A 13689-nucleotide genomic window follows, 5' to 3' on the forward strand; every position below is an offset into this window, starting at 1 on the left:
CCAGATCCAGTAGACCTGCCACGGCATACTCTTGCCCCTCCATATCTTTCACACTGAACTCCTGGGATCTGGCCAACAAAAAAACATAGCCTGGCACCCTACCCGTCTCCTTTGACACCTATCTGGACTCATCCACTTTTTCAACCGGGTAGGTCAGAGGCGATGGCCGACTGGTGGAAAAGGCATAAAATGGAATGCTTCCTTCACATTGTGGGGGAAACCGCACCCGCCTCATATGTAGAAATCCAGAATAAATGGCATCCTCCACTATCGGCTCATTTCCAATATATACAAATTCGGAACTTTATACAGTCCGAACCAGATCCACCCGTTTGCGAAAAAGATCCCCATTTGAGCGACATTGCATACATTCGGCGGGACGCAGGGGAAACATTTCCATTTTGTACTGCATGCTCATAGCCCCTCTGGACCAAACTCCCGAACCTCACGAGGAGGCTTGGCAACAAGATCTGGGGATAACACTGGACAGCGAGGAGTGGTCTGTCATTCCGGCGAGAACTGCAAAGGTCTCCATAAACGCAGGCATTCAAGAAAATTGCTTTAAAATCTACTCGCGCTGGTACCGAGACCCAGAAAAACTACACCGTATGTACCCATCTGCTTCTGACCGTTGTTGGCGTTTGTGTGGAGCTAAGGGTAGTTTCCTGCACATTTGGTGAGAATGCCCGGTTGTTCAGGCTTTCTGGAATCTAACTTTGGCTATTACACGCAAGGTAACTGGAATCAGAGTTACTAAGGTACCGGCTCAGGTGTTGCTAAATCAACCTATTCCTGATATAAGCGAAGCCAAAAAATTGTTTAATCGCCCATATCTACCAGGCTTCCAGGCTACTTATTGCAAGAGCATGGAAGCAGCCGTCTGCTCCTTCTAAAACAGAGCTGCTTAATCGTATCTGGTTCATCTCCTCTATGGAACATATCTCTGCTCTACTAAATGACACTGTCCCTAGATTCCGGGAAGTTTGGACACCGTGGTTTAAATGGCAACAATCTCCTGTTCGGGTACTGTTTGATTCGTATAACCAAATCCTACACCCCCCTTTCCTCCCCTCCATCCCCCCCCCTTCCCCACCCCAAAAACAAAAAACAAAACCACCGCTTTACCATAAATGTTTCCAATGTCTTAAAGAGTAACAGATTACCCTGTTTTTTCTTTCAGCTCTGCTTCCTAAATTACGCTAGGGCTAAATTTTATATGTGCCAATTTGGGTCTTCTATTTTTGTATTATCTGCCAAGTGTTGTTGGCACAATTGTTAAATATGTTTCTTCTTTTGTTTCTGCAGTTTCTAAATAAAAATTAAAAAAAAATAAAAGGAATCATAAAAATATCCTAATTCTCATTTGTTCAGAAAACAAACAGGTTGACAAATGGACAAGTTGGCAGGAAGACATGTGGGGATTTTAGCCTAATAGTTAAAATCACTCACTCATTCAACAATACTATTATTGGAGGATTATCATCACATTCCCAGAGTTCATACCATGTGGCATAATAAAGGAAGTATGGAAATGCTTCTAACATTTTCTTAAAGAATATCAATAAAACTTTCCAGAGTGGCAAAAAACTTTTTAACTCTGATTTCTTTGTGTAATGAGTTTTTAATCCACTCCATACAAAACACATGGAAAAGTTTTTCCCTAAACAATATTAGAGAAGGGGGGGGGTGTTCTTGGCCCAGACCTGGAGTATGCTTTTTCTTGCTGCAGCCGAAAATTATGAGAAGTAGTTTTCTACATCCCTTTTGTACTTTATACCCTTCAGGCAAGATTCTGAATACTGCCCATGCCAGGGATAGTGGGAAAAAGTTAACCAGGTGATCATTAGAAAATCTCCAGATTTGGGTCCAGAATCTTTTAATTGGTGGGCAGTACCATAAGCAGTGTACTTTATCCGCTCTCGGGGAACCACACTTGGACATAGATGAGTGGAGGGTAGGCCAATCTGATAACTGCGATGATGGGAAATATATACTCTATGATATATATTTAAAAACATATCTGCATATGTCTTCGCTGGAAGACTTTTAATAGAGTTTGCCTAAGCATGTAACAAGGTAGCAATGTTCTGCCATTGTGATAAATCAGTCTTGATTTACCATAATCAAACTGTTGGCGTAACAGGTAAAATCTAGATTTTACAAAATTTCCAAATATTTCACTATAAATGCCTTTATGTTGACGAGGGAAATATATAGCAAATAATTTTTTACATTATTTATTTTATTATATCTTCCTTTTCAAATTAATTCTGAAACTATTGGCTGATTTAAAGAAATCTATTTCTTTGTGTCTTGTATAGGTTTCTTTTTTAAATCCACATAAAATATTACGCTTATTAGGCAAACTCAAAGGACCAAATACAAACCCTCTCCAAAAGTTGAGTTTGCGTTTTGGTAAGTTTACACAAAGAAAAGTTATAAGATATCATCTGTATTTAAATTTTTTTACATTGCCATTTATCTGAGAATTCATGTTAACTCCCTCTTCTCTAACAGAGCATCCTCGAGTGAAAAAAAGCCATCTATAGGAGAGGGGAATCCATTTTGTCTTTTTTAAAAAAAAAATATTAACGAATGTCTACAATCATTCCCCATATCATTCATTCAAAAGGTCCCCATTCATACAAGGCATGCTGGCTATCTAATTCACAATTCCTTATTCATACTATAAAATGTCTTAAGGAGTCCTAAATTAAGTCAACAAACAGTTTGTTAATATAGTGAGGCGAATGCAGACGTGAGTTTGGCTGCTCGCTTTTTCAAGGCAGTGAAAATAAGGAATTGTGAATTAGATAGTCAACCTGCTTTGTAGGAATGGGGAAAATTTGAATGAATCATCCATTTGAATGAATGATACTAGGGATGATTGGAGGCACTCGTTAATATTGTGAGGGGGTGGTCTTCCCAATCTGGAAACATACACTGGACACACGGTGACCTACCAACTATTATAACTTTTGGTTAGGTATGAACCTAATTTCTGATACTAAAACTTTGGCAAAGACTCCTTGTGAAGAATTAAAAAACCAAAACACTTACAGGAGTCAATATAATTGATCAGCTACATAGGGATTAATTAAAAGAAACATTAAAGGTCCACCTCCATCAAATATTACGCTAAGAAACAAACAAAATGCTTGTTATCTATTATATTTGACATCTCAAGTTAAGTCCCCCTACATTGCAATAGGAGTCCATCAATACAGCTGACTATAAATACTCAATAAACACCAGAATAACAAAATTGGTGAAATTTGAATCAAATTTACTTAATTATTAACATAGCAAGGCTTAGCAATTTGATATTGCTATTTTATTTCCAAATTGCACCTTAGTCACATTTTTGTTTTTAACATTTTGCTGGCACTTTGGAGAAATTAGTAGGATAAGTAAGAGGCTCATAATTTTACCACTGATGTAATAAAGGTTATAATTTTACATAGAATTATAAGACCGAGTGCCCCATAAAATCGCATTTTTCTTTCTCTCTCTCTCCTAACATATATTTGTATACTGTAATGTGTGGGAGCACCGTCCAATATTATTATAATGATCTGAAAACTGATCTCCAATTCAATTTTGATATTGGGACTAAGGGACAGAATTGGTGCGGTGGTAAACTCTTTTACACTCCAGCCTTCATGTAATACAGCATGTCTGCAGGCAGGTCAATAAATACAACTATCCAGGATGCTTTTAGTCCTGGTTACACTTTTGCTCTGCCAAATTTGAAACGGTTACGGCCTGGACAGAAAAATCATGCCATTACACAAATTAACCTTAGTTATAAATATCTAGACAAATTTAAGATCTCTACACTGTGCCTGCTCCAATACGTGGCATCTGTTTTCTAGACCTTTGAGTCGCATCAGCAGGTAAATTAACATCTCCTTTGGCATAGTTCTAAGGAATAACCACTTTGTTTGTGGTGCTGCACATGGTTTGAAAATAGCAGCTGCCAATTTGGTGTTGGGTGTATGTGAAAATGTGTTAATATAGGTGTAATCTTCCATCAGCTTTCTTATTTTAAAATGTTTAAATTAGGCAAAATAAAGATAGAAAAACAGGGAGGAATACATTACTAGGTGTAGAACCCTTTCTATCCATGGTTTACAGGTTTTTTTGATAAGATAAGTGACAATACAATACACTGTTTGGATAAATTCTGTTTAAAATTTATAATGTAATCAAATGAAGCATTTTCACTGCTGCGTCCCTATGCATACTACTGTATGAGCACACACCTGAGTACTCTACATAAGTGGTCATATACATGGGTAGACTCTGATCCATTCACCCAACACTAGAGGGCACAGATGGAGCTTGGAATTATTAAATAACAAACCTTATGCTAGCTGGTGAAAACAAATACATGACTTAATATTCATAACAATGTGAATATATTTTGGTACTCTGTGGTAAGAATGTCAGTGGTGGCCTTTCTAACTCCAGAGAGGATAATACCAACCCCAAGGCAGTCACCATACCAATAAGACCCATGCAATTCCACAAAGGAAGGAGTTTATTAGAAAGGGAAGTATGGAAAAAAGGTGTGGAATAATGGTTATCAACAATATATTCTAAAAATTAGCTAAGGTTACATTTGACCCAGTTATTTCATTCCCCATCTTTCACAAGACTCTGTGTAGACATTGAGGCCAAACCTTCTACATTTACTTTCACCCTACGCACTACTGTGGATATCAATTTGGTTCCAACCCGCCTGAAAGCCATATATCCCGTTTCCTCTAGCCTATGTTGGAGATCATGTGGACAAGAGGGCTCATTTCAACATATTTGGTGGTCCTGCCCTAGGGTTGTGGGATTCTGGCGAAGAATTCATAATCTAATTTATAGCATCGCCTCAATACAACTTCCCCCCTGCCCCTCCTACTCTTTACTACATAGACCCATACCAGATACTAACAAACATACAATGGCACTGTTGAGCCATATACTTAGTGCTGCCAAATGCGCAATAGCAGCAAACTGGAAGCAATCAGAACCCTGAAGTTATAAACAGAGTATGGCAGACTTACCGTTGTGAACACATTACAAGCATCATTAATGACTGCCCCAATAGATTTCAAGCAATTTGGAACTCTTGGCTCGTCTCTTATGGAGCGGACCAACCAAGTTCTGATTAGTGCGAAAACTGACGTACACAATATCAACTATGCACCACATGCCTAGATGCCAGGCCAGACGCCCATCTTCCTTTCCCCTCTTACCACACTAACATGCTTCCTTCTTTCCTCTCTCCTTCCTCAGAGATCTCCCTCCCCTCTTCCCTCCCTATCCCCTGCTTTTGCTCCCCCTGTCCTTACTTTTATTGTCATATTTGTTGTTTATTCAATATAATTTATTCTATATACTATTTAAAGATTGAAAAATCCCCTAATAAAATATGTTTAAAAAAAAAAAAAAAAAAGTCACTGTATAAGTGACATTATGTTACTCATTTAGGGCCGATTCATGTTTGGGCATGCAACTTCTGTTTAAGGAATTTCCATTGGAATCTGGATAAAAGTACGCACTGGCCATACATTACTTGCCTTATGTGGACAAACAGAACAGAGTGTGGGATACGCACATGCATACGTGCAGTATAATGTCTCATCAGAACTCATGCAAAAATATATATATATATATATATATATATATATATATATATATGTGTGTGTATTTTAACATTTCTTAATACTATAATCATTAATAAAATAGAGATGTTCTCCTCTGTCTCTCGTGGAGTGGGGTCGTTTGAACACCAGTGAGATTGGGATTGAGAAGCCAATTACTGGGCATATGTGAGAACCTGCAATCAAAATTTCTCTGAGATGTGAGATTTTTTCATAAGATCTGGTATGCAGACTTTATTATTTGCACGTATATGGTGATCCAATATTTGACACTGGGATCTTGGTCCCATACACCTTATAGAGTCCTGGTGGTTTATGGTGTACTATCTTCATTATATAAGAATATTTTAGTACGGTGTTATACTATGTTTGCTCTTTCTATATTGATTTGCTGATTGATGTCGAATTGGAGGATTATGAACACAGCAGAAGCTACTCCACTTTCTCTGTGAAAACTACGGCTGCTTACCTCACGGTACACGTTATTACTTATTCCCATCTTTTTAATCAATACTACACTATGAGGCGCCCTGCCTGTTTTTGTGTGTGTGTGTGTATATATATATATATATATATATATATATATATATATATATATATATATATATATATTCACATTTCTTAATACTATAATCATTAATAAAATATTTGTTTATTTTTCACAGTAAATATATTAAATCAGCTTGTTCCTAATACACACCTTACATATAAGTGCATTTTCATATTCTCTCTTACTTGAATACAATTGTTCTTTGCTAGATAGTGGCCCGTAAACATTTAATTTTTAAAACAAAGACTATGTCGTTACAGTCATCGTTATCACATGGAACTTGCACTTGCCCTGTAGCTGATGCAAATTCAAAATGATACGGCTAAAAACCCCAGGACTTGAATCGTCCGCATCTTCAATGGCACGCCCTTACTGTACATTGCCTACATTAATCAGCCCCTTCCCTCCCCCATTCCGCCCTTCAATTCGTAAGTGTCATTTGCATTCAGACCAGAATTGTATGCCATTGCATTCATTGGCACGAGGTCTGTTTCTGAGAATGCACAAAGCTATTTCATGCAAGATGCGGCACATAAAGGGACTTGCATTCGAACATGAATCAGGCCCTCGGTATTTAAAGCAGCCCATAACCATTGGCACCCTAAGCAACAGCTCAGGTTTCCCTAATGGTAACACCTAGCTCTGTAGATTTGCCCATGCTGATGAGCTATGTGCAAGCAATAGTCTATAACAACTGTATCAGTAATATATCTGTAATCAATTGTTGTTACAGGCTCTTACAAAGGACCGGAGCATGAGCATGTTTTTTTCTTTGTATTTATGTAAGTAAAATAAGGCCAAATTACAGGTAAAATAGTTAGGGAAAAACATGCATCTTTCTATTGCATTTCCAAAATGTGCATGTCTGTGCAAATATTTATATTTCATATAATATACATTACATAAATATTTTTTATGCACTTATTTAAGGACATGCATACAATTTGTCCATTTTGGGACTTGCCAAATGACATGTCAAAAAAGGTCCCATTATTTCTGCTGGGGATAAAACTGAAGCATTAAAAGAATGGCAGCTCTATTTTGATGAGCACGAATATGCAATCCACAGCTGGATATGCGGCACTATTAACCCCCACACTATTGACAGAGCAGATTCCTGAGAAACGTTCTCACTCTCCCAGACAGAATGGCTTCTGTGGCACCTGACACGGGGGATTTTAGGATGATTTCATGCCATCATTGTGCTGTGGAAAATGAAACCTCAATTTCATGCTGCCTTCCAATAGGTCACAGTAAGACCGATTTAAATATTTTGTAGCAACTGGCAACTTTGTAATAGGTCATTAAGAACAATATATTATTAGTGGAGTAAATTAGCGTCACATAATATGGGTTTTCTTTTGTTAATATTTACTGAAAGCTCTTCCTCCTGGAAATATTTACATTTGTCAGTTATTCCACTATTAAAAGGTATAAACGCCAGCTTGTGATTACATATGATGGCACCTAGCAATACAAAATCTAAAATAAATTATTCTTCTCTAGTTCTCCTGCAAAGACCTAACATGCTATTTAAATTTGCTGTACAAGCTATTTTCTTTTTTTAGTTTACTTAAAGCGCAATATATTACACAAAGCCAATGTTACAAATTACATAGTATAGTAAAAGAGAAATTCTGCATAACAAAAGCTCAATTTAAGTCAGTGATAGACAACCTGATACACATGGGATGGCCCTTTAAACTTCAAATGGGCTGCACATCACCCTTAATCTGAGTGATAATTTAAGATAATAAATGTAATCAAAGAAATAGGTACCTATCTGTAGTTATATATCAGCAGGCATTTTAATGCAAGATAAACAAGTATTGTAAGCTTTACCAAACAAGTCAGACATTAAAACATTAAAACAGGAAGAAGGCGAGGTCAGGGGTGAAGGCCCAGAGGGATGCATGTGGGCCTAGGGGCACCTATCACTGATTTAAGTGTACTGTCTCCTCCTGTGTTATTCAATATACTTGAATATAGGAAGTTCGCTGGATAGAAGAAAAAAAATCATCGATGATGATAAAATATCTGAAATACCTGCAGAGGTGGAGATGGGCAAAACATTTACACATATAATTATGTAACTCTTTTCTATATGTCTGCGCCTCTCTCCCCTCTTCCACTTAGACTTCTGCCTTCCCTCAGCCTTATAATCTGGTAAATCTGGAGTAGAATGTATAGAGAAAGGTGAGGTCATACTGTAATAACTCTGACATAATCAGATGGGAAATACCGATGTACAAGTAACTCCCATACCACAAGCTTCCCTACAATACATTGGTATATTTGCATGCAATTTAACTACACAAGACCACCCAGATTACATCATGCATAGCTATATAAATCCACTGGAGATTTAGCTCCAGAAACACATTTAATTTCTCCATTCTTAAAACATTTCTGAAAGGTCTACTTTAATAAGAATTAAAAACCTAAATTGTATGTGACTGCTTACTTGTTCAATAAAAATAAGACATGGAATTATCTGAGAAATGCAGTTTTAAAAATGGTCTATGGTCTATCCTAAAATAGTAGATTGCAAAGGACGCGCTTGTCATTAAACTCTGAACGCTGGGGACAGTATTCATTAGAAGTCCAAGAATAATTACTGTAACTGGTCAGAATAAATGTTATTGCAGATCTCATTCATATCATTAAAAACAAATACAAATGATTGAGTAAAAAAATCCTGTTTTACTTCTATGTCAAGAAGCTTTTAATGTGAAGAGTCTTTGTGTCGTATTTATGGGTGGTTTGACATGAACAGATTATGGTGGCTCTCAAACCAAACTGTTCATCTCCACCCAACTCCCCACACTGCTAGATAATTGTTATAAAATTTCAATTTCATTTATGTCGCCTCTGATTAAAGCTCTGATCAACCCATCTGCAGACAATGCACGGTGCTCAACTCCCTGCACGGTAATATTTTACAGATTTGCAGACGGACATTTCCAAGCAACTCTGCTGGCTCCATTATACACTGCAATGTACTACACGTGACAGTTCACTATAGTGGCTGTGATATTACATACAACCAGGGCCGCCGAGAGGGGGGGGGAGCGGGTACAGTTTACCCGGGCCCGGCCATGCCAGGGGGCCCGGTCCGGGCCCTCACTGCTAATTAATTTTTTTTTTTTTTAATTTGCTGTCTTGCGCTATTTTTTTTTTACTTTTTAGATTTTTTTTTCCCGCGGGGGGGGGGGGGGGGTCTTGGGTGTCTTGGGAGCTGGGAGGAAGAATAAATTAAAAAAAAAAAAACAAACAATACTCACGTGATCGCGCGGCGCCGTGTCCCTCCTCTCCTCCATTCACACTGACTGCCGGGCGTGACGTCATCAAGTCACGCCTGTCAGTCAGTGAGGAGCGCCGCAGCCAGCAGGAAGAAAGAAGACAGAAGAGGAGACAGAAGAGCAGAAAAGAAAAGAAAGAAGTTGACAAAAGGTAAGTAAAGAAACGGAGAGGCAAGGGGAGGAAAACAGAGAGGGACAGTACTATAAAGAAAGGGGACAGAGAAACAGAGGAGGAAAAAAAGGAGAGAGCCACAGAGAAATAAAAAAAAATTGGGGAGAGAGGAACAGAGGAGAGGAAAAAAAGGAGAGAGCCACAGGGGAATAAAAAAAAATTGGGTAGAGAGGAACAGAGGAGGGAAAAAAAATTGGGGAGAGAGGAACAGAGGAGGGAAAAAAAATTGGGGAGAGAGGAACAGAGGAGGGAAAAAAAGGAGAGAGCCACAGGGGAATAAAAAAAAAAGTGGGAGAGAGGAACAGAGGAGGAAAAAAAGGAGAGAGCCACAGAGGAATAAAAAAAAATTGGGGAGAGAGGAACAGAGGAGGAAAAAAAGGAGAGAGCCACAGAGGAATAAAAAAAAGTGGGAGAGAGGAACAGAGGAGGAAAAAAAGGAGAGAGCCACAGAGGAATAAAAAAAAATTGGGGAGAGAGGAACAGAGGAGGAAAAAAAGGAGAGAGCCACAGAGGAATAAAAAAAAGTGGGAGAGAGGAACAGAGGAGGAAAAAAAGTGGGAGAGAGGCACAAGGTAAAAAAGAAGGGGGAAAAGCAGCATGGAGGTCGCAGTGTGAGCATAAGGGGGTACAGTGTAGTTGTGATGAAGGGCCACAGTATTGTGTGTGTGATGGCACAGGGCGCTTGTTGCAATGTAGTGTGTGTGAGGTAGGTGGCAGCTAATTAATGGGCGCCATTTTGTTTGTAGGGTGATGGTGAGGCAATTTAATAGTAGGGACTATTAATTTAAGATGGGGTGGTTTGGGGGCTATTGAATCTTGGGGTGAGTTTAGGGAGAATGAGGTCTATTTATTAAATGTGACTATGAATTATTTAATGGCAGTGATGGTTGCGGGAAATAGGTATTGCTGGGGCTGTTTGCAGGAAGGGAAATAGGTTTATTTATTAAATGTGAATAGTATTATTTTAATGTTGGGGCTGGAGGAAGGCCTAATTATTAATCGTGGGTGCTATTGATTTAACGCTGGGGCTGGCTGTAATTTTCTAAATGTAGCCATTTTTTTTTCAAAATAGGTCCTTCAACATTTCTGGATCCGGACAAGCCACAACTAAAGAAAGCAGCAGCCACAGGTGGAGAAAATGAGAAGAACAGGTAGGAGAGAGCAGCACAGTGTGTGAAATGTTGTGATTCTAGTAGGGACAATACCAATTTTTGGTGAATGTTGTGTCCAATGTAAGGTGTAGGCCAAGACTGAACTGTTTGTGTACACACTGCATTGTTTGTATACTACCCTGCGGTGGTAGATGTCCTGAAAGTCAGGAGTGCTTGAACATATGTGACGCTCCGGCGAATTGAGAGCCTAGTGGTTTTTATGTTAGCCACGCCCCAATGGCACGTTTGCCACACCCCCAAATGCATGACCACACCTCCCAAAATTTTTGCACCGCCGTTTGGCTAGCCACACCCCTGAATGTATGACAACACACCCAACTCTTTTGGCGCCGCCGTAAAGCGGCGCAAAAAATTTTTGGGGCTTACTTCACTATGAGGGGGGCCCCATGAATTTGTTGTACCCGGGCCCTGAATTCTTCTTGGCAGCCCTGCATACAACAGCTTACACTGCATTATGGAAGCAGAAGACCTGAAAAGAAACAGATTTTGTGCAGGCAATTGAGTGGTGTACAGTGCTTGCATGTGGTTCCATCAGAGCTTTAATCCCCTACTTGCTTTAAATATAAATCAAAAATGAATTTCCATTATATGGCAGATGTTTTATAAACAAATGGGAAATAGGTACAATTATTCATTGGTTGGAGAAGATCTTCAAAATAGTGACTGTACTCAACATATTACTATTTTTAGAATCAGATAAGCAGCGCTCACAGCTCGGTCAATGCAGGTCAACGTACCATGAGTTAAACTGACCCAAAGTAACAACCATACTAATGATTTGTTCCTCTCTGTTTGGTTGTACAGCTTGTTTGCATTTCAAAGCTGGCTACCCCTTTAGGGAGGAGACAAAAACTGCTGTACCACCTAAAGAAGACTTGCTAGTCTTCTATATGTGACTTATTATCTGAGAGCTTACAGCAGAATGTGTTCCGATTGAGGATATGAATACCTCAATCTGACTGCTATGAATGTGGTTTGTTTGCATGTCAATGATCCAAATTCATTGTTTTATTTTATTAAGAGGTCATCTCTCAGATGGTCACAACATGAGGGACTGACAAAGCAAATGTGTAAATCTCAGTGTGTTAAAGTAATGCAAATGTAATTCACATATCTAGGAGCTGTCAACCTCTACTCCAACAGCCATCATTTCATGCAGAGTAAAAACTGAAAGATTATCCTTTTAGAGTGTCTCAGTTACAAGTGCTGTACATTTACCATATTTGACAATAGAGGAGGATAGCATACTAAAGCATAGCTATTTATGGCATTTAATCATTCATTTTTATCCCCCAATTCACTAAGATAACATGCAATAGCATCTTTATTAACCAAGTTATACACAACTGGATATTTATGCCCATAACAACCAATCAGGTTCTAACTAATACTTACAGTACATTTTAAATAATAAAAGTAAATGTCTGATTTGTTGCTATAGGCAGTACCATCTTTTCTCAATTGTAGAAGAGAATAAGAAACAAAATCATTAACATTTTTTCATTGCATTTTTACAATAGTCCCTTTAAAAAGCACTGAATAATTAATAAAATCATACCTGCGTCTGAATGAGAGAGTTTGGAAATTCTAATCTTTTCTTCAAATCTTCTGACATTTTCTGTTATTACTGAAACAAAATGTATGGTTTGCTTAATATCACATAATTCTGACGATGAAAAGGTAAAGCTAGCAAACACATTAACATGACAACACATATTTATCATTTACGAAGTAAGGAAAATGGTTTAGATCAAAACTAAGCTGGGTGTGTTGTTAAGGAGTAGAAGTATGAAACACTCCCTCTATAAGTGCTTATCTAAATGTAGCAGCATGGGCGTTTTCACTTTCATGTATATGGCATCAGCTAGTTCAGTTGTTTCCAATAGAAGGGTTAATTAAGTAGAGTCAGCCTTCTGTCTACAAGGACTCAAAGTGTAGCACACGCTTGTCACTTCAACAGGACTTGTGGGTCTAACTTTGAAGACATAACAGCTGCTGGAGTCCCGGTGATGCTAAGAGCAGAAGGATTACATTAAACGTGAGTAATCTTCTCATGGTGTATGTTTTTACGCTATCTAACCCTGTACACATATGCTGCAGAGAGTTATTCTGACATAAATGCAGCACTTAGTCTAGTTTCCATTTGTCAGAGAGAGGAAAAAAAGTTCTCATATTAGATAATCAAATACTTTCCTTATGTAAGATGCAAAATACCCCAACATGTTCTGTAAGAATCAAATAGGAGGTTTATATATGTAGAAATTAAAGAATTGTGATGTAAATTAGCCCCATGCTAACAAATTAGCTTTCTAATAGTATAAATCAACCCGGGAAAAGACCCATCTAAACAGTTTTATTTATGTAAAAAGATGTATAATGTATACGAGCCCCTGTTTGTCAATTTATGTGAGACTGATTAAGTCCTCATGGACAAAACACTTGCCACATCTTATTTTGGTTCCCAGCTCTAGTGTTAAGAGATAAGGATTTTTACCATATTTGGTGGTGCTGTAAGCATGTTATACATATTTGGAATAGTCTGCTCTGTGTTATTAGTGCATAATGATGAGTGTGCACATGGAGTCAAACATATAAATAACTGTATACCAGGGTAGATACAATAGGATGAGAAGGTGGTGTAACAGATACGTCATCATGCTGATGATCATAGAGCCAGTTTGCCAGTGACATATTTAGAGGCTCAGGAGCAAAATCTGAGCCATCCCTTTCCACCCATCTTGCCTGCAGTGCTCACATTGCGCATTCTTCTAATGCTCTTTCTACTGGAGGTTGTAATGCATGCTGGACAATAATAGTGGCACTGTACAGAGAT

General features: G+C 38.3%; 2 protein-coding genes across 5 annotated transcripts in view; one reads left to right on the top strand and one right to left on the bottom strand.

The window, feature by feature from the left end:
• The window catches only part of FOCAD (focadhesin), a 195953-nt gene that overhangs the window by 141846 nt on the left and 40418 nt on the right, over positions 1-13689 (bottom strand). For all 4 annotated transcript variants that reach the window (XM_075210512.1, XM_075210521.1, XM_075210495.1 and 1 more), the window contains exon 2: positions 12415-12483. In XM_075210512.1, coding sequence (XP_075066613.1) covers positions 12415-12471 — 57 coding nt within the window. In that variant the 5' untranslated portion in view covers positions 12472-12483. The remainder of the gene's footprint in view (positions 1-12414; positions 12484-13689) is intronic.
• MLLT3 (MLLT3 super elongation complex subunit) overlaps positions 12722-13689 on the top strand; it is a 238615-nt gene continuing 237647 nt past the window's right edge. Inside the window, exon 1 of the mRNA XM_075210574.1 lies at positions 12722-12894. The gene's annotated coding sequence lies outside the window, so the exon portion shown is untranslated. The remainder of the gene's footprint in view (positions 12895-13689) is intronic.

Source organism: Mixophyes fleayi, chromosome 1 (genome assembly GCF_038048845.1).
Source record: "Mixophyes fleayi isolate aMixFle1 chromosome 1, aMixFle1.hap1, whole genome shotgun sequence".
Lineage (NCBI taxonomy): Eukaryota > Metazoa > Chordata > Amphibia > Anura > Limnodynastidae > Mixophyes > Mixophyes fleayi.